Source organism: Aptenodytes patagonicus, chromosome 6 (assembly GCF_965638725.1).
Source record: "Aptenodytes patagonicus chromosome 6, bAptPat1.pri.cur, whole genome shotgun sequence".
Lineage (NCBI taxonomy): Eukaryota > Metazoa > Chordata > Aves > Sphenisciformes > Spheniscidae > Aptenodytes > Aptenodytes patagonicus.
In genome coordinates, this window is record NC_134954.1 from 6,445,396 (window position 1) to 6,473,092 (window position 27,697).

Consider the following 27,697-nt stretch of genomic DNA (forward strand, 5'->3'; position numbering starts at 1 on the left):
GGTCCCTGCGTGACTGGTCCCCCGCCCGCTCTCCCGCCGGGCGCCGCGGCGGCAGTTACTTAGCGGTTGGGAGCGGGCGCTCGCTGCGGATCTCTCTGCCGGGGAGGCTCTGCCGCCGGGGTGCGCGACGCAGCCGCTTCTCGCCTCGCCATGTCCAAGGAAGCGAAGAAGCCCTTCCGCCAGAGCATGGCCGAGTGGCGGCAGTTCGTCTACAACCCCAACAACGGCGAGTTCCTGGGGCGCACGGCTAAGAGCTGGGGTAAGGGCTGCCGCGGGCGGCGGGGGGGGGTGGGGGGGGACGGCGAGCCGCCCCGGGCCGCCGGCGAAGGCGAGGGGCGGCGGGGCACGAGGCCGAGCGCGTGTGGGGGGGGGGGCGGTGGCAGCGGGAGGGTCCCCGCGGTGATGCGGGGCGGGATGCGGGGGCCGCGGCGGCCAGGTGAGGCGGCCCGGTAACCGTTACAACCGCCGCCGCCCGCCGGTCTAAAAATAGCTCTGGCCGTGACAGCGCGGGGAGGGGGCGGGGGGGCACCTCCCGGAGCAGGTGGGGGGTCGGGGGAGGAAGAGGAGTTTCTGGGAGCGCGTCCCGAGCTGACTCACCCTCCCGCCTCAGTACGCAAATGCAGCAAATTGGGCCCGCAGGCTCCTCCTCCGCGTGATCCGCGGAGGGACGGGGGGGGGACGGGGGGGGGGAGTGGGGGGACTCCGGGAGCCGCCTCGGTGCGGCTGTGACGGGCTTCCGCCGTGGAGGTGCGGGGCCGGCTCCCGCCCCGCGCTTCTCTCTCCCAGTTGACGGCAGCCTGCGTGCATGTCGGTGCAGCCGCTCTTCTCCATCCCTCCCTTACCGCGCCCCCCCCCCCCCGCTCCCCGGCGTCGCAGGAAATCGAGAATGAATGAGCGCGAACTGCCTATGTACTTCCAGGCGTTAGCATCGGGGGGGGGGGGGGCAAACCCAAAAAGTTTATGAGCCCCGATTCCAGATCGTCTACAAAACAATGATCGTTGTGTGTCACGGTTCTAAATTTGTTCCAGCGTAGGGCTTCTGGGCCTTTTATTTTTCTTAAATGCAGCTTTTAAATGAAGGTTCTCCAGTAAAGCTTGTGAAGGCGGTGTTTGTTTTCCTACTTTCAGGTAGTCTTCCCATTGCTTTCCTCTGGGCTGGAAAGCATGTTATCATAATCTCGTTGCCTCCAATAAAAATATTTGGATTTTCTGAGTATGTTTTCTCATATTAAACAGTTGTATAAATGCTTAATATTAGGATGTTTCTTCAGCCCTCATGGGACATATTTACTGACTTCAGAAAATGCTGTGTCTCCTCCCAAAACTTGGATGTAGTTGGGATACTTAATAGTTATGCTTACAAAACCAACAAGAATCTCAGCGTGGCGTAAAGGAACAGGCCAATACATCCTTGGCCTTGACACAATCTCAATGAATACTGATGTTGAAATAGCGAGGAGGAGCCTTAAGCAGACTATGCATGGGGTGTGCTTGCTTTGCGGTGCCAATGTCTCCTGTCTATCAAGAGTGGGCCCTAGCTCTGACACAAGTTCTCCTCCATTCAGATGGAAATAAGAGCTTGCGAGTTGAATAGCAAAGGAGAGGAAATTTCCACTACACTGTCGTCTAGTGATCTTTCTGTACAGGCAGGTTTCCTGAAGTGCGTGGGCTGGATGAATGGGTGTATGGATTGCAGAAGTCTGTCTGTGTCATGAATCTGACGAGCGCAAATACTGTGGGAACATGAGAAATAGCTTGTAGCTTTTTCCAAAAAGTGAAGTTGAAAGAACCTTCTCTGTTTAAACCTATCTAGTAGGATAAGTCACTTATAACGTCACTAGTCTGTGCTAGTCCAAGGCCAATAGATAACACTTGAAATTGATACTACTTAGTTGGTAATTGAGTTTCTACGGCCAGCTCCCTTGATAAAAGGTGTTTTTCCATATTGAGAAAGTATGTATAGGCTTAGATAGCAGTTTGAATAATTTTACTTCATTAATAAGTTTTCTTAAGTGGTTTAGGTGATTGGTATGTGACTAGTGCTATATACCCTTTCCTTAGCCTGGACTGTTCAGCAGCACTATAAATTGTCAGTGTATTTTTTTTGTCAACATTTATTTGTCCTGGCATTTTGTTATTAACATATTGTGCTTATTTAATTATATATATAAGTAAATTGTTTTGGGGGGTGGTGTGTGGCTTTCTGTTTTTTATTTTTTAATTGCAGAACACTAATTGAGTGGCTCTGTTGGCACGGAAGAATATGCAGGATTTGGTGTCACTTCTGCCCTTGCGGTACTGATGGGAGCTCAGAGCAGTCACGCTGACTATTGTTCCTTCTCTGTTGCCGGCCTCCCCTCTGAAAGGCGGGGAGGTAGGAGAAGAGAGCTCTGGTTGCCAGTCTGCTTGGCTGTGGTGTCTCCAGGGGCAGCATGATAAGAATTCAGTTGGCTCTGATTCTTCTGTGCGTATTTCTCTTGTCTCAAGACAGCTTCCTCACAGAAATAAGACAGAAGCAGTAGAGAAACTGTTAAATAATTATTCACAGTATGTGCATGTTTTGCCCTAGTCTGAGGCAGTCCTGGGGGCTTATGTAAATTGTAACTGCCAGGCAGTGATTCCCTGTGGATCTGAGTGCTATGGCATTGGAGTACTCATCTTTATCTGCCACTTCTACACCAGGATTTGTAAAAAGATCAAACACAAGTAGCTCCTGTACTCATTTGTCATGTAACAGAGGTATGTTGCCTTTTAGAGTTTGGTAAAGAATTGCCTTTTACAGTTTGGTAAAAACCCTGTACTAAGTCTCCTCTTGCTATAAAAAATGAGAGATTTTTACTTTACCTTTTGCAGACTTGGGGGGTAATTCAGTTTGAACTTTCACAAATCTGTATCCAAATCTAACAACCCCTCCCCCACCGAAACCCTTACATTTTTAATTATCTGACATAATCATTTGTTGTATTAAAGAGACAGAAAATACTGGAAAAAACTGTTGATGAGTTGGTGGTGTTCTCAGCAACAAGGCATAAGGGGCGCTAATAGTCCTCGCAGAGGTGATGGGAAGAAGGGTGGGTCCTGGGGTTCCACACAGGGTGTAATCAGGTAGGGCAAAGAAAGGAGAACTTGGAAGACTGCCATGTGGGGCCTTCCTGCAAGTAAAAGGAAGATTAACATCTGGCTCTGCCTGTAATGGCAAGGTGCTGTGCCTGCCTAGAATTACAGCAAGAAGAGAGTGAGGTCATCATGAAAGTATTGTAATTGGATGCTCACTACACACTCAAATGTGTGCATAATCTTACGATATAGACAGTAAACTCCTTTTACACAAGGTTACAGAAAAGTAATTTGTGCCAAAAAAACCCCAGACAATATAGAACCTAGCAATACTTCATTTCTTGACTGACACTAGATGTCACATCAAGCCTATTTAAGACTTTCTGTAAAGCTGGTTGTGTCAAGGTGTTCAAGGTAGAGGTGGCATCGTCTTGAAGTACATAGTAATTCGGGCTTAACTGAATATTCTTTTGAATCCCTCAGTGCACAAATATGTGCTTGACATTAAAAAAACAAACAACCCCCCCCCCCCCCAACAAAACCCAACAGCTTATTTTTAGGAAAGCTTTCCACTATGTCAATGGATATACAGTCTTGTCAGTCACTATAACAAAAGATCCAGTTTTGCTTCTGTTTAGTCTTCACTGAGTTCTTGGTGGGACATACAGTGCTGTCAAATTTTTAACTGCTTTTCTGACTTGATTCTTCTTTGTTCTTTATCGGTGTTTTGAGCAGGGTTTTGTTGTGATTTAGCTTTCTTCACAGGTAGTGTAATATTAAACATTCTGGCATCGCTGTCTGCCATTGCAGTAGAAGCACTTACACATCCAAGTTTTGAATTGGAGAGAATCACAGTGCTCTTTTTTTGTATTGTGGCAGATGGACAGTTCATGTAAAAATTCCTGCACAGCCAGGAATATGACTGCAGTCAAAATCTTACTAAACTTTTCCATGATACTGCCTATCATAAGAAATGAATATTTGAGAAATCAGTAGAATGTTTTATTTTCCATGACACAGATCGTTCTGAAGAAAGAAGGCTTGCCTTCTCTTGTTGCAGGTATCAGTAAGCTCTGGAGGTACAGCAAGGGTATTTTGGGGGTTTGGGGGGTTTTTGTGTTGTAAATGCTTAATCATGACATTAAGCACTGGCGTTTGTGATTCTTTGCAAGTTTTGCACTTGACAATTTTTATTGTCTCTTGAAGCATTTAGCCATGTTATATGTGGAGCCCTGGCTTATCATGAAATAAACTGTAACACAGGACCGAGGTTTTATTTCTTCCTGAAGTCTTCCTTCCCTTTACCATCCCCCAAATTTGGAAAACAGTAATTCTCAAATGTCTAGGGAATAAAGTTGAAACACGATTAGTGCTTATCTAATATGTGTAGTTATGTTAGATTAAGGCAAGGAATTCCACCTTCTTGATGTTGCTGGCATTGGTGGTAGTCACTAGTAATATTACTTAGGTATTTAAATCCCACTAGTTAAAGATACTGAAGAACGATCATGCAGGTGATAGGATCAATGCAGCATGGAATCCAACAAACCATAGAGACAGCGTTTCATTTTCATTGTTGCAGGTAATGTTGAATAGTTGCTTCCATGTCTGTTGTGAGAGTGTTTATATTGATGCTTGTATGTATCTACCCATGTATTACATACAGGTAGATCTGCCGATCTGGTTTATACCAGATTGACATGTATTTTATCACTTTTTCCACGTAAAGTTTGGAAAGCTTGTATTCATCATGGAAATGATGGCCAGGTATGTGATATCTTGCATTCACCAGAGTGAGAAATTCTAATTTTCATAGTGGAGAAGTGTTTTGATGCCTGCAAATGAACTCCAACTAATGATGGCACCAACATGTTGGTTCAGAAATAGCAATTTTCCAGATTTGACTGTTGCTTATCTGTGTGGTTAGGATACGAAGGGTTTTTGGTGCTGTGATGCCCTGCAAAAAGAAAAAGAAAAAACAAAACAAAAAAGCAACTAGGTAAATTGTAATGCGGAATTTTGGTTTTGACAGTTTTCCTTGTGTGATAGTTTTAGTGTCAAAGACTGAGACACTCGAAGGGTTTGGCGTAGCAAGATGTTCTGCAACAATTGAATTGAGTTGCATGATGGATGTGGTAGCTGTACTTTCCTTGGAGTAAATGTGGAGGACAGTGTTCCACTGTTACTTGGGTACATCTTGTTTGCTGACAAGAAGTCCAGTGTTACGTGAAGTTATTTTGGCAGAGCTTCTTGACAGGTTATGGCTTGTTCACTGTGATTAGCTTAGGGTAATTAATACTAACAGGCTCACAAAGAGCAGCTTACCCAGTTTGGGGCTGCTGGAAGTTGCGGAGGGGTTTTTTGTTTGTTTGTTCCCTCTTTTTAATGTGGCAAAGTAGCATAAATGCGGCAGTTTAGTGGTCAGTGTTCTGCAGTGCATTTACAGGCTGTATTAAAATAAAGATTAAAAATAATCTGTATGTGTGCATGCACGCACGCCTTGCTGGACTGGGGAGGGTTAGTGGAGTTTCAGGGACAAGGACTCCGTAAGGGACTATTCACACTGTAGTCTCCACCGCGGAGTCAATCGCTGTGTTTTAGACATTGGGGTCCCTCTCGTTTTCCCCCAGTATTGGCGCTCCCTCTGTGGACATGAGGACTCCCCAGGGACTGCCTACACGTAGCAGTTCTGCCCCGCTGCAGCTCTTGGCAGGGGAGGGGACCCCAGCAGCCCCCTTCCCCGCTGGAGTGGAGAGGCAGTGTAGGTGGGTAGGCACCATTGCCTCGACTGAGGGAGCAAAGGAAGAGAGCTGCAGCAGGCTTGGATCAGCTCTTCAGGGTGCTTCAAAATGAGGTCCAAGGCCACTATTGCAGATGTTGCGGTAGTATTGGCCCAAAGCAGTACTATTCTTAGGGCCATCTCTGCTTAGAAGTGCACCACCGTGGTGCTGTTATGCCCATTGGTAATAAACAAGCGGGCAGGGAGTTTTTTTATTTGTTTTTTACCCGGTGAAGTTAGGCATCATCTTGGAAATTAAAACACAGATCTATACCGAAATAACTCAATGAACAAGATTTCCTTGACTTTCTTGCTTTTATGCTAATTACCACAGAAGGTGCTTGTCTTGTCTTAAATGTCAAACTTTTTTTCTGTTCCATGGGAACTGATTGATGAATGTCTGGTCACTTGATGGAAAGTGTACTTTTTAGACAGCTCGATGAAAGTGTATTCAATAATTGATTAACTGGTAGGGATCAAAATGAGAGCTGACCAAAGGTTTTGTAAGGGCGTTTTTTTGTTTGTGTGTTTTTGTGATACCCAAAATACATTGGGTATTAATCAGAAGATCATTATTCTGTTTTGGATCCAGTTAAAGCAATTGTAAGCTTATCAGTAAAGCAAATTGCTGGTGTGCCAAATACAGATGCAACTTCTGTAATGGCTTTTGTTGATTAGGATTTCTACTATTTGTTTTTATATGTTCTTTTCAGCTTCTAAATAGTCTTAGAAATAGTTTATAATAGATGTCTAGCTGTATTGTTCATTATAGAGTAAGCTTGTTCTTGTGTTCGTGTACTTTGCTACTTAACTTCTAATCACTGCATTGTATCTTAAATCTCAGTGGTTCCTAAATGTATTTTAAATAGCTCATCACTTTCAGATTATTGCAGATTGGTAAGTAACTTTCTCAGCAAATCCAGTAACATTCAGCTGGTTGCTGCAGAGAACCTATGTTATGGTAAAGATAATTTGGGAACCACCTCATTATTTCAGGAGAAGTAATACAGGTACTTACATCTTTAGCAGTCATGGAGTACCGGGGGCTGTAGTACACTAGAAAATATTTCAGTGCAAAATGCAAGCATAGTTTCTGGGACAGGAGCCAGGGATTAGGCTTCCTTCTGTCATCTTCCAGTGGACAGTACACATCACTGGGGTACAGTCATTTTTGCTTTTGATTTTTCCTTTTCTATGGAAGGGTGAAAAAACCCGGCAATTGATTCTCTCATAATCAAGTGTCAGTGGTGGAACGTTGCATAATGGTTTTGATAAGCTTTTCTTGACCTGAGTTACATCTCTCTGGCTTCCTGATAGCAGCCTTACAGCTAGGATATTTTATAAAAATTGAACTTGTGTCATCGTTCGGTTATGTTTTTGAATTAGAAAGGTTTTGAAGATGGCTCTCTGTGCAAGCATCTGAATTCCTCAATACTTGTATAGCTCCCATTCTTTTTGACAATGTCTATGCATATATCCTTAAGTCTCAAGTGTTCAGTCTTAAAACGGAATCATACGCTCTTTTTTTAGGTTAGTATTGTATACTCAATTAATAAAACAATTTCTGTTGAATCTTAAATGTCTTTTAGTAAGTCTTCCATCCATATAGTATATATGCTTCATCTTTAGTTGGGAACAATCTCCAGGTAAACGTAAATTTTAAAAGGTAATCTAATAGTAATCATCAACACATATTGTCAGAACTTCTGAAAACAAAACCAAGGGAATGTAGCAAACTATGCTGCTGGTTTTTTGCTTTAATGAGGTGTACTAACATGGGTCCATCAGGGTCAAAAAACAAATAATGCAAGAATAAAAAACCTTGTTTGAAAACTTAGTTACTAAAATAATTGAGCTGTCCCAAATTTTAAAAGGCTTTTAAATGAATGTTATGCATCGTACTGCTGAGAAAAAGGGTAGAAAGTTCTTTGAAAATCTCTGCAGCTGATCTGAGTCCCTATCATCTCTAAATTAAGATTTTAACTTTGGCCTGTCTGTTACCTTGTCTTTTCAGTAAACAGCTGCTCTGTGTATCCAGAGTGCATGTCATGTCTGTACATGCACAATGAAAAGGGGGGGGGGAAGAACAGGGGAAAAAATAAAAACACTTTATCACAGTAAGTTTTCAAGCTGTTTTCCTAAGTAGTGTTCTCACTTAGCAATTTGTTACCCCTAAGTGATGGAGAGGAACAGTGTCGTAATAGGCTGTTTCCTTGAGGCTGTTTCCTCAGGTTTTGAGGAGCTCTTCCTTAAAAAACTGTCAAGTTGAAGCTACTAACGTCTGTGTAGTTGGTGAATTCCAGGAACGTTGCTGGGTCCCCGAGATAGATTGGTAAAGCAGGTGGGTGTGTTAGGCAGAGACTTTTGATAAGTCTGAGTAGAAGGCTTGGTTTGTTTTCAAAAATACTCAGCAGAAAGCATTTTCACCTTGAGAAGTCTCTTGTAACAGGACGTAGGTGTGCATGAATGCTCTGTGTGCAGTACTCTCAAATATCAACTATGTTACTAAAGCACCAATCGCTTCCTACCTCTTCTGGATCCAGTGTAATAATTTTATCTTTTCACTCAATTCTTTCGGCTTCCCTACGACCCCTTCCTTTCCAGGTACAAAACTATAATTCCCTTAAACAAGTGAAACTTTTTTTTTTCTAATGGACTGCTTAGTCATCTTTGCCAGCTTTCCTGTGTAGCCCAAAGAGCAGTTTTTAATGCTTCTCTCTTAAAAATAGAGATGCCAAAATGCCCTGTAAATTTTAAGAGCCAGAAAGTATGAAGAAACCATTTTTGCACTCATTATTCTGCACTGTGTAATACATATGTATGCTAGAGGCATATTGATTTATAACTACAGTTAGGAGTGGCAAGGGATTGAGGGGGTAACCAAAACCAAACGTTGTGTTGCTTATCTCCCATTTTGATTGTCAAAGTAGGTAATGGAATTAGCTGAAACGAAAATAGTAATTTTAGCTTTTTCTTTACAGGTTTGATCTTACTATTCTATCTGGTATTTTATGGCTTCCTAGCAGCGCTCTTCACATTCACGATGTGGGTTATGCTTCAGACACTGAGCAGTGATATACCAAAATATCGTGACCGGATTTCTAGTCCAGGTAACAGTGTATTTATTTTTTCATAAACCTCTGTCTGGTTTAACAGCTATGTTTCATTTTGTTTCAAGTATGAGCTGCGTATGGGAAATGGTGATTATTATTCAATTTCTTACAGGTTTCAAAAGTAAAACTTGGTGTGAGGCAAGTTATATACATTTATAGCATAAATTCAGTCAGTAGCTTTTTGTGTGTTCGTGCTAACTTCTGCTGTTTTTTCTCTAAGTTCTTTTCAGTTGAATTTGTCATGTGTGTAGACCGCAATTTTACCTGCACATCCACACAACATGCTGTTGTAGAAATGGGACTATCATTTAATCAAATTGCTTTAAAGATACTGTAAACCAGTTCTCTTGGGTCAGATGTAGGGCTGCCTGTGATTAGTGTTTGATACTTTGAAGAAAGTACAGGAAGGCTCTACTGTGGGCGTGATCTGCTAAAGAGCGTGTAAGGACTATGATACGAAGGCATTTCCAGAGTTTTCGTTGTAGTATTAGATAGCTTTCAGCCGACATGGAATCCACCCATGTGGATTCAAGGGGTTGTTGACCTATTATGTCATTATGTCGGGGATCCGCTGAAGAAGGATGGTCCTGTTTTATGATGAAGCTAAGTCCACGTAACATGTAGCTGCCACTAAAAGTGGCGTCTTGCTTCCTGGAACTACTGCTTCCTTTCTGTACATGCCCATCCAGTCCCACTGCTGGCTGGTTCAAGGAGCTGTATGAGACAGAAAAAAAAGCGTGCACAGATGAAAATGAATAATAAGGTGGTTGTCTTTTTCTTTTTATTATTTTCATTTTTTCCCTTTTTTTACTTTTTAATTTTTTTTTTTAAAGATTGGTTTAAATGTGTCACAAAAATCTGTCATTATAGGCTCTATTTTGGTGTATCTCCATATTGGAAAAAAATCAAGGATTTTCACTCTGAAAGATTTAAAAGATGCTTCTGCATACTTTAACTACACCCAAGAGATTAGTGTTTTCTAGTTACTGTTTCTGGAGAATGTATAAGTATTTGATTTGCGTATGCAACTTAAATGATTGGGCCACCTAAAAATTTGATAAGACATCTCGAGTTTTATAGTAACTTGGCTTAGGGACCAAATTTATGTTTAAAACACAACAAAACTAAATGGCTATGCAATATTAATATTTTGGTGCAAGTTAGATGACATTATTTTTTTAAATACTTTTTCTTTTCTTTGAACTCCAAACTCTTAAAATTAACCAGCATCTTGCAGCTGCATCAACACTTAAGATGAAACAGTAACCTTTGTGTGAGCAAGTTGCAATTGGGCCAATGTGGTAAATGTCTCTGGATTCTGAACAGATTTGTTTTGATGTAGTGTTCAGGCCTTCTCTAACAAGTGTCCTCTTCTTATAAGGGATTCTTGAGGATTTGTGCTGTTTTTTCAAGCTAAGAGTGGGCTAAATGCTGGAAATAATAATAATAATAATAATAATAGACCTGCTTAGTTTAAAAAAAAAAAAGAAGAAAGAAGGGGGAAGAGGGGAAAGGAAAAAAAAAAAGCAGGTGGCTTAGTTGACCATTTCTCCCCATTTCCTTTCTGGTAGTCAGAACCTTGGCAGTGGATGGAGCGGTGGGTAGCTGTGACTTAATACTGGACTGGAGTGACATTTTTTTCTCTTGTGCCTCTTGCAGTTCAGGGTATTAATTTTCCTTTGTTTTGAAATAAGTTATAAGGGATGTTTGTTTAAAAAAGTGTGTATGTCACAATTAGTTTTTAATTTAAGAATTCCTATAAGATCTCTGAATTAATTTTTTTTTATTAACAATATCTTTAATTACTCATACATAAAAGTCATAAAATTGCTTATTTCTGTTTTAATGTTTCTCTTTAACTCTGTCATTTTTCACTTGCAGTGAAACATGTCATGTTCCTGGCTGTAAAACTTTAAATTATATAAAAAATTCTACACACAAAACCTGGATGGCGTAGGTCAAAGGTTTTACTCTTGTGTTAAACATACTTGGAAATCTCACAGTTGATTTATATTATAATTGATATTTGACTTGCATTGTACACTGGGATATAATAGTATCAATCAAATCCAGATGATTTAAAAATCTTCTTTTAAAATCCCTCTTGGAATTGTAGGATAATGTAATCTCTGTTACAATCCTAGATGTGATCCTATGTTGAGGCTGCCAATTCTGTTCCTCTAGAAGAACCCAAGTCCTGCATCTCTCACAGTCTATGCATCAGTCCTTCAAATAGCTTTTTCTGCAAAATTTACACCATAGTCTCTAAGCAGACTGTGATCCACTGGAATTGGAGCAGTCCCTTCCTCTGAGGATGTTTTTGAAGTTCCCCTGAAGCAATAAATCTCTTCAAATTATTGTTTCATTCATTGGTGACTAGTTTAGTTACTTTGTCATATTCATTTTGAAAAACAGCATTTAAGTCCTTCATTTACAGTATAATTCTATAGATAATAACAATCTCTTCTCCCGCAAAAAACCCTTAGTGTGTAAAACTGCTTCAGCGATTTTTCAGCCCTGTTACTAATTACCTTGTATATTTTTTTGAATCCCAGTTCAGTGTGGAGGCCAGAAGATGACTGTAATGGTGCAAAGTAATTTGCAGTCAAAAATGGCATTAAATTATACCTGGGTTTTTTTAGAATCCAGAAGATGTTTGTCTATGATAAATTTCTTGTATATACCTTTATTATTTCCCAATTTAAAGTATTTGTAATAATTTCTGCCTTCGGATGAGAAGCTTGGTCATTTCTATAGGTGAATCCTTAATAGACCTGGTCTGCTTAATTGCACTTTCTGTATGCTTTCCAAAAGCTTACTGTGATTGATTAATGACAGTAATGTATTAAGAATCCAACATTAAGACGGCTTATCCAACTTTATCTTCCCACTATAGTCTTATCTTCTTAAATGTTTATTTTGTATAAAGAAGGCCTGATTTTGTTTTTTAATTTTGGGAGAAGAGTTTTGTTTTCTGCCTTAAATTTTATTCATTTATGAATCTAGTTTTAATTGGTTTTGCCAGAGGATAGGAAACTACATGGCATCCTAAGCTGATACAATTAGTTGCTGCTGTAGTTGTAACTTCTTCCCTTATGCCAAATTTGACATTGATCGAACCATTTTAATATTCTAACTTAGAAGAAAACTAATCTTACAAAAAATAGTGTTGGGTTTTTTTTTTTCTTTTGTGGAACTGCAATGTCAGTTCTCAGCTATACTTGAAGAGACAGATGCATGGACATTCATCTGTTAATCACAACTGCAGGGTTATTATCTGTTCTAATTATTTATATTAAATAAGAGTTACCTTCAGGTAGCGTGAATAAAGCAATCAATCATACACCCTTTTCTGAACAGATTTAATTTCTTTGCAATATCTGGTGGTGTAGTGCTATTTCATCTGCTACTGAAGCTGTGATGAATAATAGTAGCATTAGGTATCCGTGTTAGTGACAACTCCCGATGGTACAGGGCTGTAGGTATTAGCAGAGAGTGTGCCTTTTTCACCTGCTACAAAAAAATCCCTAAGATTTAACTCTGTACCTTTCTTTACCCACATCCTGGGAAGAAGGACAGTTCACCTCTATCAAGGGCCCAAACTCCATGTACAGTGTCTGCCTTTTTCATCCTTCAACGCAAAGCTGGACTTCAGCGTTTGGTAACCTGCATCCTTGTTTCTCCTGCTGGTCCTGGCTCCCTGGCCGTAGATTGCTCCTGTTCCAGTGCCCTCAGCCAGCAGCTGAATGAAGCCGGCCGCAGGCCCCCACTGCAGCAGGCGGGGGAACCCTGGCTAGGTGCTAGCAGCCTGGGAGGCAGCTCAAGAGCGTTTGTAGTTACCACAGCCTGACTAGGGCATACCCCTTCAAGTGACACGTGTGCGGTGGTTTGATAAAGTTTCTTGTATTCTCCATGACACAGATGACATCTAAACTTTCTGTTTGAGGAGAAGGAGGAAAGGACTGACAACTAACTCGGCTTGTCTGTTTTGATTGGGAAATCTTTCAAGCCATCTTTATGCATTATAAAGTTTTAAAAAATACTTTGTTTCTCGTGGGTTTCTATGAGATTAATACAATCGTAGCTTCGCTCTATATTGCCTAAAGCTTTGAAGCATAGCTTTAACTGGAGGCTTTCTGGGTGTGGTTTTGGGTATTTTTTCAATTATTTTTTAAGTTTAATTTGCTGAATATGGAAAGTGGGAAGTGAATCAGTAAAATTCTTTGACTGAGAGTGATTAAGTTGTTGATTTTGCTATTCCTAATCAGTTGGGTTTGGTTTGTGAATTGCAGTTCTACATTGGATTTAATTTAAGTATTAATTAATGTAACGTTGATTTTGATAACTGACTTCAAACACAAGCTACCTTCCAGTACCATGGAATGTAGGGGTAACCTTGATGTTTCTTTACAGATGGGTATTTTCCAATTTATGGATATGATTTTTGAGTAGGTTAGAGAGGTGTAGGGAAGAGAAGTTGTTTAGTTCTTTACTTGCACTTTCTCTTTTTAAGGACTTATGATTTCACCAAAGCCAGACACTGCATTGGAATTTTACTTTAACAAGAGTGATGCCCGCTCATATGCAGAATATGTTTCTACACTTAGAAAATTTCTTGAATGTAAGTAAGTTACTTACAACTGCCTAAGTAATTCAGGAGTCTTAAATGTTGAGTACATTAGTTTCCTTTTTTGCTTGTAGTTACCAATTGCTAATGAAAACTGATGCAAGTTCAGGCTTACTCTAGACATGTGTGTTATTAAAGTATATACTTTACAGAAAAAGGTAAGTATCAATACCTATATTGGACAGGGAGCCTGAGCATGAGGAATGCTGGAGTACATAACAGAGAATTTTGGGTCCTAGTCCAGTGTTTTGGGGACATGGTTGTTTAAATACTACAAGATGTAGAAATTACATATGCCAAAAGAATTCAGTGTAAAATTACATAGGTCATGTATTTGGAGGCAAAGTTTATCAAGCCTTAACTGATCAGTCTTCATCTAAATGGCTTGGTAACTGAATGAGAATCCTTTAGTCTTAACAACTTGAGTGTTTGCTTGTATAAAAAATGAGGCACACAAAGATTAAATTAATTGCAATTTATTAATTTTCACCCTGATACACAGTATTTACGGGCAGAAATATTAAAACATTGGATTTAGAACATGGAGAAAAGGTAACACAGGACAAGACTAAAGGATGGCAAAATCACTAGTTTAAGTCATACGTTACTTTATATATGTGCCTGGATGTACACTTAATCTAGAAATACAGAAATTGATTTAAAATATTAGTAAGTTTAACCCCTCAAAAGTTGTAAGTCAGAATTGAGGAGGTGCTGTAAAATCTCACCTGTGTGCATGAGTTGCTTTGTTAGCCACACAAGCTATACTTGAATCTATCTGGATTCGTAGTTTTGGTGCCTACTAAAAGCTTCTGTGAGTAGGCTTTTCTTTCAGTGCTGTGCCAAGGGTTCCTGGGAGGAATGCTACATTTCATGATTACCTGCCTCTCCTGCAGTTCAGTGGGTTTTGGACTTCCGCGTTGAGGATGAACTTACCCTTTTTCCATTTTCCTTTGTTTATGCTTAGCTGGGGGAGGGGAACAAAACCACAAAACGTTTGTGACAATGTGATCTGTGTACTTGTGAAACACGAGAGTGAGAAACAACTTGGGATGTTAGTATAACATCAGTTATATTATCTGATGTAAACGTACAGGCAATTTAATATTAGTCATTGAAATACTTGAAGTTTTCCTGTGTTTTTATAAAAGAAACAGGTGCAAAGGGAAAACTGGTTTTGTTTCCGGGTAAAAACGGGATTGTTTCTATTTTAATATATTATTGGTTTAGAATACATAATTAGCTTAGAATTAGTTTATTTACAGAAATTAATAAAGTGATTATTGATATGATTCGCAAAGCAGGACAGCATTATTTCTTTTGTAATACTCTTTTTGTTCTTTCATTCAAGTACAGTGCCACTTCTTCATAGGCTTTGAAAAAGTGTTTATTAAGATTGGATATAAGAGACATAGGGCTCTGAAAATAGTCCTTTGAGAAAACTCCTAGAAAGTAACAACTATAAATTAGATGTTTATATAGGCTTCTGCAGTTTTTGGCTATTTGTGTGCTTTATACCATTGATTTATGTGCTATTTCTGTTTCATAGCATATGATGATTCAAAGCAATCCCAAAACATAAACTGTACACGAGGAAGGATTTTTGATCAGAATGATGTTGCTGTTAAAAAGGCATGTCGATTTAACCTCTCTGAGCTTGGACAATGCTCTGGAAAGGAAGACACCACCTTTGGCTATTCTAAAGGAACTCCCTGTGTGCTTGTGAAAATGAACAGAGTAAGTACCTGCTTATTTTTTAATTCTTAGTATAAGTGCTCCCAACTACCACTGTGTGAAAAATGACTGTAGAAAAGGACTGAAATACATGTTCAGTTTTCTTCTCAAGACATTTGCATTTCTGGAATAGTATAATTTACTGAAATGTTTAGCAATTCATGTGTTTCAGAGAGTGAAATGAAGTGAGCTTTTTGAGCTTTCTAATACTTACGAGTATTGGCTTTGATTACTTGCATCAAGATATCTGAAAACCCTGTTTTAAGGAGTACAGTGGTCTTTGTTTTTGCTTACTGTTCTATGTAACAGAGTCTAAAATGCTATGCAGGTAAAGTGTGTTTTACTTCATGTCTGCATTCTAGAAATGTAATTAGAATGTCATGCATTCTGTAACTCCTAAACTATTTAAGGTGATGAAAACTTTACTGAGTGAATAAGTATTTGACTTTTCGGTGATGTTATACATTACTTGAACTGCTAACTGGTTTGAGCCATTAATGTTACATGCTGAATGTAAAATAAGAAAATAGTCCTTTCTGTGGCCACTGTAATTATTTGAGCTTTAACTTAACAATGCTTTAAATCTTAGTCCTAGTCTAAAATTGTGCTTCATATGAAAATGACACTAGATAGATTTGCTCCCTGTATGAACTCTGTCATATTAAGTGGGGGAGAAGTTCAAATTCATTCTGTAAAACTGGAAAGGGGAAGAAAGCCTATAAATTTTTTTTAACTTTCTCATCTTTAGATAATTGGATTAAAGCCTGAAGGGGAACCACGTATATACTGTACATCTAAGGTCAGTTCTGAATGTAAGAAATAACTGCGTAGTTAATTTTCCTTGTGATTAGGATGAAGTAATATACTGTGTCAGAACACTTAATTTCACTCTCTTCCTTTCTTGTTAGACTTTGTACTTCTTTTTTCTTGTTTTCATCTTACTGTATGTCTGGTTTAGTTTTAGTGTATTTAATTTCTTCAGTGTACTTACAAAAATCCTTTTTTTGTTGTTGTTGTTCTTTCATCTTTAGATGTATTTGAGCTACCTGACTTGGTTTAGAGTTGAGGAAAATGCATACATGTAATTTGTGGTCATATTTACTTATTTATTGTGAGTTGTGTTTTCTTTTCCCATTTCATAACCTCTATTTTTATTTTTTCTCCATGCTGCAAGTGCACCTTAGACAATTTTATAAATGATGGGTAAGACACGGTGTGGAAACTAATGTTACTGTTCAAGAAAAAAGTTGCCTTCAAATCAAGTATAAACTACTTATAATAATGGCTAATCTTTGCATATTTGTGTACCAATGGATTTACCCAGAATGTTTTATAACAACTGTAGTAATTACTTTGATTTCTGCGTATTTTTCCTAGACTGCTTGGGGAGCAGTGAAAGCCTTGGTAAGTTAGCAGCTTGAGCAAGGGATGGAGTCGTGGCTTTTAGCTTGAGGTGACCGATAAAAATGTAGGCTAGGAAATTTTAGCATTTAATGAGACAAATACTGTAAGTGTTCCTGCCTTCATCCTAGGTACCTGTGGTAGGCATAAATTTTAATACTTCATTTTTGTGGAGTCTTTGAAAAAAGTTTTGATGTCCCCATGACAGCCTGTTGCAAGTAAAGGTGATTCCTTCTCTTATTTGAGACTGATTTCTTTGTGTCCATTCTTAAAAAATGTTGTTCTGTTGGAGGAATTATTTGTTTCTTTAGAATAAAGCAATTAAGTTTCTTCTACTTTTACTAGTACTCTTTCTTCTTTGACTTCTCTAGTTTATCATTTTTCGTAATGCATTATCCCAAACCGGACAGAAGTTTGCCTCTAGCTGAGGTATTCTTCATGACAGAATTTTTCCCTCTGTCATCACATTGGAAGTAATAATGCGTCTCGAGGTGAATTTGCCGTTTGTAATGCATTGACTCTTTATTTTAATCGTTTTACTACTTAGATCTTTCTTTTGGTTATTTCCCAGTCTGTATTTGTATATGTGATTTCTTGAAGTTCAGAGCTTTGAATTTCATGTTGCTATTTTTGCCCCCCCTCCCCTGTAATTTTTCATGATCATTTTAATGGGATTGAATTCTCTGAAGTGTTTTGAACTACTTAGGGCTTGGTGCCATCAATGAATGAACTTTCTTTTACATCTCACAAGTCCTTACTGAAACACTGAATAGGGTCCAGGACAGTCATCTTCATTTCCACCTGAAATGCCTCCTGAGGTGTTGAGAACTAATGTTCAAGTGATTTATAAAATATTGATGGTAATCCTATTTTATGATGATCGTATTTCTTCAGCTTTCTTATATGGATGCTCTATGAGACAGTGGTAAAAGCTATACTAAGCGAATCATAGACGATGCTTTTTCCTCTCCTCTTAGCTGATTTCACTAGCCAAAGAATAAGTTTGATAACAACTTGTTTGATTGTGGTAGGGCTTTTTGCCTTTTTTTTTTTTTTTTACCCTTTGAGATATTTACAGATAAATTGTATTTTATGTAACGGTATGTATTTCCTTGCATCCTCTTTCTTTAAGTACGAAGTACTGCTTTTTACCATATCCAGTTAGAATTTCTCTGATCTACACAAGTGTGGTGTTTTTAAATTTTAAGATTATTAATCTTATTAGTTCTTTAGTGACTTCCAGGGAAAATATTTGTCAGGCTTTGCCACTTTGAATGCATCTCTTTCATCTTAAATTAGCCTATTCTTGCCCTAGCTCATCATGATTAACCTGCTTACGAAAGCTTACTGGTTACGATTCATCCTTCTCTGTAGACAGCAAAGTGGAGAAGCAGCATCAACAACTTTCATTTTCTCCTTTTGTCTATGCTTCATTTCTACAGAAATTCTCCTTCTTTCTGTTATGCCCCTTGCTTATTGAAACTCTTACTTTAAACTTAAAGGATTACTGTTTCTGTTCTTTACATCAGCTTATGAGGCCTTGTTTCCAATTCCGTTTTTATTTCTTTGACTCTTTAGGATATGAGTGCTGTGTAATGGTCTCTTCTGTAGTGGATAAGGTGGATGCTTACCTGGAAATAATATCGTGTGGCTCTTCTGGGTCTTGTTGATGCAAGGATGTGAATTGTGACCCTCTTGCGTGCACACTGGCAAGGTGGAGAAGGATAGCCAATAGGCTTTTGTGCATTTTGCAGACGAATTTATAATTGGATTGCGTCTGCCACTGTATTTGAATGTTCCCTAAATACTGGCTCATAACAGAAGTTGAAGTGTAGCGGTCATTTGTACTTCTCTATTGCTTCTCTTATTCAGGGTGTTTACCTAGTCTCTTAAGTAACTGATGTGTTCTGTTGCGGTGTTTTGGGGTTTTTGGTTTTTTCCTTCTGTGTTGCTGTCAGCAAACGTGTATTAAAAGCGTTCAGGGTGTACTGCAAAGTTTAATCCGGGTGACATGCATTTCTGAAAATAAACCCCGAGCTGGTATTAGCTTCATAGAATATATGAGCATATTTGTGCAGGTCATAGCACAAATGCAACTTACTAGTAATTTTAAATTTTACATCAGAAGCCTTTAACATCTGAGTGACAAAGATGGATTTGCTTAAAAGGTGATTTAATTGAGCAGAGTGGAAATCCTACTATCATGTTCTCTTTCTTTTTAGCCTGTAGGTTTGCTGTTTACCAATTTTTCTTTCCCCTTCGTCTATGTTTTTAAATATTTCTTGTTCTTTATAGTTAGTTTTACATATATTGAGAGCAATTTGGAGAAGTGTCTGCCTGGACTTCACACAATCTGACTTTTAAATGGAAAAAAATTTTTTTTTTTTTTTTTTAATTCAGAGGACAAGTCCCTCAAATACAAAATAAAGTTAATTGCTTCTGTCTGCGCATCCTGCCAGTCTGCCACCTGAAACGTCATTTAAGTTTCTCATTTTGAAATTCATGTTCCTCAAGCATTCTCCTGTGAGGCGATTCTTCTTTCTTCTCCCTGTACTCCTCCTATGGGATTTTTTTTAAATAGAAAAATTTTAGATAGATCTGTAATTGCAAAGTCAGCACACTTGATAGTTGGGGATGCTCCCCCCTTTGTCCCCACATAGTGGTAGCTGTCATCACTGTAATTTCTGTAGATTAGGGAAGTGGGTGTTTGCAGTGTCAGACACTAATTACAGCTGGTTCTTCCTCTTGCATCCTGGAGGAACTGACCTGCTGTAGTCTTGAGGATCTCCACAAAGAGAAACAAGCCAAAAAAGGATTGTGTTTCCAAGAAGTTTGAAGATCAGCATTTTAGGTCTTTAGTTTTGGGCTGGAGGTCGGCAATTTCATGTGCGCTGGAACATCTTGCAGCAGTATTCTTTGAGGTAGAAACTACCTTTACTGAAAACCAGTAGATTTGATGCATGATATATTTTTTTTAACTACAGAAAAGAAAAATAGCCTTAATTCCAAAATACATATATAATTTCTGCTGCGACCATCTTGACTTTGTATTAGGTATCACTTTCTAGTTTACAAGAATGAAGAATGGCTCTATGAATGACACTACATGCCTTGCTATTGTCAACATGCTCAGCATCTGAGTTACCTTGCTTTTTGTGACAGAAATCTTAGATGTTTTACAGTTTCTACTAATGGATGCTGCTCTTTATCTTGTGCAATGATACCGTTTCTCCTTCTCAAATGATTACAGACCAGTCTTGCCCAAGTTCTTTCCTTGGGTCTTTGTACATTATTTTAACATCTGCAAAATTATTCGTTCTAAGACACAGTCTTAATAAAAACCCAGTAAGTGAGGTGGAAGTCTATCTGTCCAGCTAAGTGATCTGATTTTTAGATTTGCTGACTGCCTGCAACTCTTTGTGGAAATTGTAAATGGTAAGCAGAAAAAGTGACACTCACTGATGGACTGATTCTTGAAGCTCTTCAGCAAATGCAGCTTGTTTAGGTGTTGGTTTTTTTTTTTTTAAATTGTGTAGGGATATTAATGAGGATTAACTAATTATTAAAGAAAATCCAAAACCCCACAGCAGTTGCATGTCCCAGAACCTGCTATTGCATTGATAGCCTGATGCATATATATTTATGACTGCATGCATGCCTTGTGTTTAGCTGCTCCAGAAAGCTCTACTCCTATTTATCTTTCTTTTGTTATTCTGTATTCTGATTTTTTTAACTGTTATTTCAGAAATATATTTGACAAATTAGTGTTTTCAGCTGCATGAGCTTTAAATAAAATAAAGAATAATGGTGAAAAGCAACACATTTCTACTTAGTAATTAAATTTGCTAGCTCAAGGTCCAAAATACTTAATAAACATATATTGAAGAACTGCAATAATTCAGACTGCAAAGGAACAAGAATGTGGCCATATCCTAAACAACATATTGTATGTTCTTTTGAGGAGGCAAGGAGAAGGTATTCTTGAGCTGTGGTTTATTGTTTACTATTTTTTTGATCTTTGTGTTCCTCTTTTGCTTAGTTCTATTACTGCAGTTGTCTTCTGAACTTTGTAGTGTATCTTTTTAAAATGGCAGCTGTTGTATATGGTAGTATAGAAAAAACAATGAAAGTTACCAATGCACTTTGAGCTTGTGAATTACACTGAACAAGCAGAGATGTTCTGAAGATACATGTAGCATTTTGAGGGGGTTGTTTTAGTGGCATTTCCTTTTATCATGGTAGTATGTTTACTGTATTATAGAAAGTCACGTTAGATGTGGGCATTTCCTGGTGGTTTGAACTTGCGGTAGTTTGATATCCTGCCAGGGTACACAATCCTGAGGAATATTGTATATAGGGAGATGTGTCTGTGTATCACTATATTGACAGCCTGTGTCTGGGACAGCTCAGTCATATGTATGCATTTTATATATCTTACAGATTGGGCAACTCCTTAGTCAGAAATCAGGCAGCAACTTTGTAGCTAGCTGCTTCTTATTACAAGATTTGGGATTATAGGGGAAAGTCTAGCAATAAGGCATGCATATGTATATTGTTCCTCTAAGGTGGTGATGACACACAGAAACTCTAGTAACATCACCATTTTAAACTTGGGTTTCCTTTTAGGTATCCTGTATTCCAAGGCTAGCTGAACAAATGTTAGGAATAGTACTCCATTGCAGGGAGGGGACTATTGTTCTTTGTGAAGGGTTGTATTGTTCCAAATTTGAGAGGCTTAAAGACCTGGCTTTGAACAGAAATTCATCTTTAACTTAAATATGGATATGCTGTTGCTTCACCAAAATACACAGGCTTGCTTGTGGATACTTGGGATTTTAGCTTACATATGGGTTTTTTTGGTGGTTGTTAAATTAGTCATTGCAATGAATATCCTTTTCCCCCCCTCCCCTTTTCTTTGACTCGTAAGGGAAACATGAAGGCAACCTGTCTTGACTTGATTACTAATTTAAATACTACTGTTAATAATCCTTACTGTAGCAGATGTGTGCAGCATGTAACTGTTTGCCAAAAATAAATCTATTTTGGAAGTTACTCTAAGAGTTTGTAGCTCAGTTGCCTTTTTTTAGGGATCTTGCACTTTATCATTGGGCTATAATTCTAATTTTGTATTCATTTTTATGCAAGCAGATGTTAACTTTTAATTGTGTTGCTGTCTCCAATCACAGGAAGAAGGCATGGTTGAGATAAATTATTTTCCTCCTGAAGGCTTGATTGACTTAATGTACTTTCCATACTATGGGAAAAGCTTGCATGTAAGTATGCCTTAATGATGGTCTTCGTTTTGTAAATGTTTTGTTTCTGTTTACATTTACAATGACTAATGTCAGATTGATTCTGAAGTTTGAACTTTATAATGAGGTACTCGGAATACTACATATGCAGGAATTTCACAGTGCTTGATGAGATTAGAGATACGTTTTAGCAGACATAAGGAAATAAACCGGGCATTGTCCTAATGAAGAAGAGGCTGTATACCAGCAGTATTAAGGGCATCTGCTGCTTTTTGGTCACTGATATCTTTTGGCATCTTTTTGAATGCAGGGAAAGGCAGGAAAAGTAAACTGGTTCTTTGGATTACAATGCAGTTTCTAATATATAGGATATTAAGTTTATAATTCATTATGGTATTGTTGATTATATTCCTTTGTGGCTCTGTGGTCATGTTTTCTATTTGCTCTGTTTTATGAAGAAGGACTTAAAGGTAGCAGATACTTTTTTTTGTTTTGTAAAAAGATTTTTTTTTTTCATTTTCTTATCTTTGTTTTTCTTTGCTTGCTCCACCTATCCTCATTGTATTTTGACATAAATTTTATTTATCTAATTGAAGAACACTTAAGTTTTAAAAAACCCCAAAGCTCACTACTTTATGGACACAAAATACATAGAGTTAAATCTCCAATTTCTTTTCAAAATGAAATTTAGTTGTTTTTTTCTTCTCTTGCATCAACTTGTGATAACTACATACAGAAAATCTGTACCTTCTATCAAATATAAAATTATATTGCCTCTTATTGAGTTATTTAGTCTAATAAACATCTTCACTGTTCACCATTGAAGATAGAAGTACTTTTTAAACATAAGTTTGTTAGAGCCATAGTATACCACAGTGGTTGGTTGTAATTTCCCGAAGTGATTTTTGTACTAAATTATTCCTTTAGCAGTTATTTTTGCAGTGTACTCTATACTTACTTGCAGCAGTTCACATAACCTTTTTTCATCCTCACATGGCTTTTACTAATGAGGAAGGAGTTTGTTTTTCTTCAACATTTGCTTTCATGTTACTTCTGGGTAGTTTTGTGTTTTACATTTTGTTGTCAGACTTTCTGAATTGGTAAACCATCCGTTTTCTTAGACATAGAAGATTAGAGAAAGACTGTCAACCTGTGCTTCCAACAGGCAGAGTCAGTATGTACTGTATCCCCTTCTTGAAATGAAAGAATAGGGAAAGAGAGCACTGCTTCCCTAAGAAACGCAAAATACAGCATCAGTAGACCATGAGATGTCAGGAGGTAGTTTGTACCAAAGACGGGATAAAGAACTTTCCTGACAAAATTCCTGTCTTGCTGCTATACTGATGGAAAGATGGTGAAAGGAGGATAATGAAGTCAGGCAAAACTCAATGCTATTCTTTGCTTACTTAGGTGATTAAGAAAAAGTTTTACTTTTTTTTTTTTTTTAAGTTTTTGGTTCAATGTCCTTTCATGTTCACTTTGTCATGTGGGATAGGGGCTGTGGTTTGGGGGATTCTTGCTTATGTGAAGCTCAATTCTCATAACGTTAGTATATTGTGAAAAAGAAGAGGCAGTAAGAAGAGTTGTGAGAGACTGAGGTATTTGACTAGGTCTCAAGAGACTGGATTGATTTCTTGGCTATACAGCAGAATTTTTATATTATATCAGTGTGGAATTGTTGAATTACTTTATTCTGTAAAGGAGTTAAGAGGACTCAACTAGTCTTGCCGCTCTTGTGCTAAGGTAGGAGCCAGAAAAGTACTAATATCTACAGTTTCGTGGTCCAGAATGGTTATTTGCCTTTTGCTGCTCAGCACAATGAGCCCAGCTCCCTGACCTTAGGAATTGTTACCGTTTTTAGATAATCTGTTGTGCTTAATGAGGATGCTGATTCTCTTCCCCCCTCCCCCAATTTTATATTGAGTAAAAGTCCGTTCTGGTATCATCTGTCTTCAAAACATCATCGAAATTTGTGTACATATTTGAAAAATCTTGGCGATGAGATGACTTCTCTGAGGAAACACAGGAATTTTACTTCTGATGTTTAGAAAACTCAGTACCTCAAATGTGGTATCACCCTTACAACCGGAGAGTTTTGAGGGTGCCTTGCCTAGCTGCATTTCCCCCTCCCAGTTTGAAGTTTATAGGAGCACAGGAAAATTTCTGATCTAGTAAAATCACTATTCAAGGAAAGTAGTTATTTCAATCTACTTCTTACTAGTACTTCACATAAAAGATTTTAGCACGTCAGCTTCCATGCCATCATTCTTTGTAAATGAGACTTTAAGTATTCTGTAGTGCTTTCTTTGGTAGAGAAGTAGAGAAGATAGCCTAAAAATAACAGAAATATATTAAGGAGTCTCTTAAGTTAACGAGGAAAAAAAAATGTAACCCAAAATTTTGTTCGATTAAAATTTAAGGCTTATACTTGTATAACACTGTAGTGTCATATTTAGTCCACTGGCTTATACGAATTTTTACCAAGAAAATAAACAATTTTGCTTAATCAGCAGTCAGCAGTATTGACCTAAAAACTATAAATAAATTATGGAAATACTTTATGAATATTGGATGAAATGCTGCTTTAATAGTGTATAATAAATAAGCTCTTATTTAATTCATAGGCACTTTACAAAAGAATTCAAGTTGTCCTAATTGAACTGGACTTGAGAAATAGTATTGGGTTGACAAAAAAAAATTAGTTCTGCATTCATTCTTAAATTTTAATTTTTATTACAGGGAATGGAGTCAAGAATTGTAATTGTTCCACCAAATATGATTGACCAGGATACTGTCAGAATGTTCAAGGAAGGGTTTCTGTGTAAAGCTATCAAACAGATAGCACATTTTAGAATGGATTGTTGCTGAACAAGTAAATGGGATAGGGTGGAAGGGAAGCTAGTTTACTAGTATTTGTTGAATCATTCTTTTGACAAAAAACACTTAAAACTGTGCTAGAAAAGTTATGTTCTATAGCAGATCAAAAAAATGAAAAAACAAAACAGGAGACAATGGAATGGATAGGAAGGAAGACTATCATTTCAGAGGCTGTTGCAAGTAGAGGTTTCTAGAAAAATTGGGCTCGATGTAATAGAAAGGGGTAAAGTCATATGCTTCTTGAAGATACTGTGACAAATTCTGTTGAATGCATTAGTTAAGAAATAGTATGAAGAATGTTTACCTGACTGTCTAACTTGGAAAAAAAAAGTCTCACCTGAGTCAGATTGGGCTTTGAAAGGTTGGGTTCTTAATTAGTTTTTTTCTTAACTGTTCTGATGGATTAAATGTTAATTTAAATGCTAACTTACTCTGGTATCTCAAATATTTTCCCCATCTTTCTGTTTACTAGGCTCACTATTTACAGCCTCTAGTGGCTGTTCAACTAGCAGTTAACTCCAGCAGTACCAAAGAAGAAATAGCAATTGAGTGTAAGATCCTGGGCTCACCTAATTTAAAAAATGAAGATGATCGTGACAAGTTTCTGGGACGAATTGCCTTCAAAGTTCAGATGACTGAATAGCAGGAGTAAAAAATTCTCCACAAAGTAAACATTGTGTTGTCTGTTTTGTATCAGCTGGACATGCCATTCTAGGATATGAGACCACCTTGGAGAATGTTAAGGTGGTTTATGGCGTTCAGGGTAGCATAATAATATGCTTCCAAATCGTATGTTTAAAAACCCCTCAAAATAAATGCCTATCCTGCTTCTGCCTGCCCCATTGGAACAGTGTACAGACTATAGTTATGTCATAGGGACCTGTAAATAGCTGTTATCAAACACATAATAATGGTGACCTTTGTCCTGTTCTAAAATGTGGTTTTATCCCCCAAGTGAGTGTCTCAAGCTTAATGTGCTGTGCTATGTAAATATTGTATTGATTTAACACTGGTTTAACTGTCATATCTCAATGCTGACACAGTTATAGGGATAAATAATAAATGGTACCTGATTGACATAGTGATTTTTTTTGTAAGAGTAAACACCTCCAATGGAAATTGTGTGTATGGGAGTGGGTGGGTGGATGGCTGGCTGTGTGGAGATGCCTTAAATTGTAGACTGGGTGGCGTGGGAGAATTGAAATGGCATTTAAGAGTTGGTATGGATTTCTGAAAGTAAGTGCTCAACTAGTACTTTCTTGTGCTTGTCACTGTGCAAGTATTGTGTACATGTAATACTTGGTATAGAGTTTGGTATTCTAGCTGAGGAATTGAATCTTTCTTCGTGTTGTTAATTGCTTGCGATATGTGGAGCACAAATAAAATCTATACAATATTTTAAAACTTTTTAGTTCAGAAATATCAATATACAAGAATTTAAATTGTTTAGGGTCCTGGTAACAGTTGTACAACAGAGCTGCTTGAAAGAAACGGCCTCACTATTGTGGGAATAGGCTTTCATTTTCCAATTAAAAAATCTCCTGAAGAACTTCTGTTTAAAAAAAAAAAAAAAGGATTGTCTTGATTAAACATTCCTGTTTAATTTATATACTCTGTTTCGTTGCATCATTTTAACATGCTTCATGTCTTCGTCTGCTCTTTCATCTTGGATTTTCTGTGTATTTCCTCATCATCCATTTAGAAAATTGGTGTCATCAGCTGCTTTATAGAAATATCCTATTGACTTGGAGTGGATTACTTGCAGTTTAACTTAAATATTTTTATTAATCCAGTTGCTAAAATGACTACAAATAGACTGGTTTATTTGAGACTGCACCTCACATTAAACCAAGCTGACCCATTATATTGGGTTATGATTTCTGCAGTCATGCTGACATGGGATTTATGTTACTCTTCCCCGGGGTTTGTGTGTGTTTGTTTTGGTCTTGGTTTTTTTTAGCACATGGTCCACATTCTAATGTCTTCTCAATATTAAAGACCACAGCAAATCCGTGTTTGTGTAAATACCTGTATGTTCTGCTAGTTAGGCCTAAATTCGTTACTTAACATGCTTTTATGCCTAATTCTTATAGTGGCTTTTAATATTTTATTTAAACAAATTAAATGAACGATTACTAAAATTCAAGATCCAGTCTTAATGCCCTGCTTTGAAAATGTTTGAGGCCAGTCTAAGCCACATTAGTGCAAAACTTAATTTTTAACACCTGTGCAAGCTTACACTGGTGCACAGTCGGAGGAAGCTGCTCTTAATGGGACTTGAACAGTGTATTGAACCTCATTAAAAATAGATTTATACTGCTCTGATACCATTCAGCATGCTTTTTTGTTGTCTACAAAAGAAAAATTGTTGTTCCTTACAGTATGCAATGGGTACTTTTGTAATAATAGCATGCATTAATACTGAATAAGAATGTTCTTTCAAAATACTCCATTACTAATGTTTTAAATCATGCACTTTTAGAGCTGGGATACCTGGGTTCTTGAAGATATGACTAATTGCTTCTCTGTATATTAATACTGCCTGAAAGTATTTTAATAGTCCTGAGGGAACTTAAAGTGTAGATGTTGCATCTGAAAATGAAAAGGACTAGCTTCATGTAAAAAAATTTTCACATTCATGTTCACAAAAATTTTCACATTCATGTTCACTTAGGAATGCTAAGAAATTCTGGAGAAACACTCAGTTTTCAAATGAGCTGATTTTTGCAACAATTTCTCTTTCGACTTATCTATATAGACAAAAGCATGAAATGGCAACTCTTCACCAGCACTTTTCAGACAGGTAGAACTCAATAAACTCCTGTTCTCCCTAGATTTTGTAGAAGTGTTTTTTTTA

The 27,697-nt window shown here is 37.8% G+C and overlaps 1 protein-coding gene across 2 annotated transcripts; it reads left to right on the plus strand.

Annotated features, from left to right (window-relative positions):
• ATP1B3 (ATPase Na+/K+ transporting subunit beta 3) lies at positions 1-27,673 on the plus strand. Of its 2 annotated transcripts, XM_076340970.1 has the most exons (8): positions 1-259; positions 8,818-8,946; positions 13,463-13,570; positions 15,126-15,313; positions 16,059-16,109; positions 16,688-16,714; positions 21,898-21,984; positions 25,313-27,673. In XM_076340970.1, the coding sequence occupies exons 1-8, from the start codon at positions 151-153 to the stop codon at positions 25,481-25,483; spliced, it is 870 nt and encodes a 289-aa protein (XP_076197085.1). In that variant the 5' UTR covers positions 1-150; the 3' UTR covers positions 25,484-27,673. The 2 variants fall into 2 exon arrangements, with proteins under 2 accessions (XP_076197085.1, XP_076197086.1); XM_076340971.1 differs by lacking the exon at positions 16,688-16,714 and having other exon boundaries at positions 2-259.
• Positions 27,674-27,697: the final 24 nt, after the last annotated feature.

Bases quoted from the DNA above. Each gene is read 5' to 3' on its own strand.
- ATP1B3 (XM_076340970.1), top strand. From the start codon at position 151: ATGTCCAAGGAAGCGAAGAAGCCCTTCCGCCAGAGCATGGCCGAGTGG. The intron at 260-8,817 runs GTAAGGGCTGCC...TTTTCTTTACAG, and splicing joins GCGCACGGCTAAGAGCTGGG to GTTTGATCTTACTATTCTAT. The intron at 16,715-21,897 runs GTAAGTTAGCAG...CTCCAATCACAG, and splicing joins GGGGAGCAGTGAAAGCCTTG to GAAGAAGGCATGGTTGAGAT.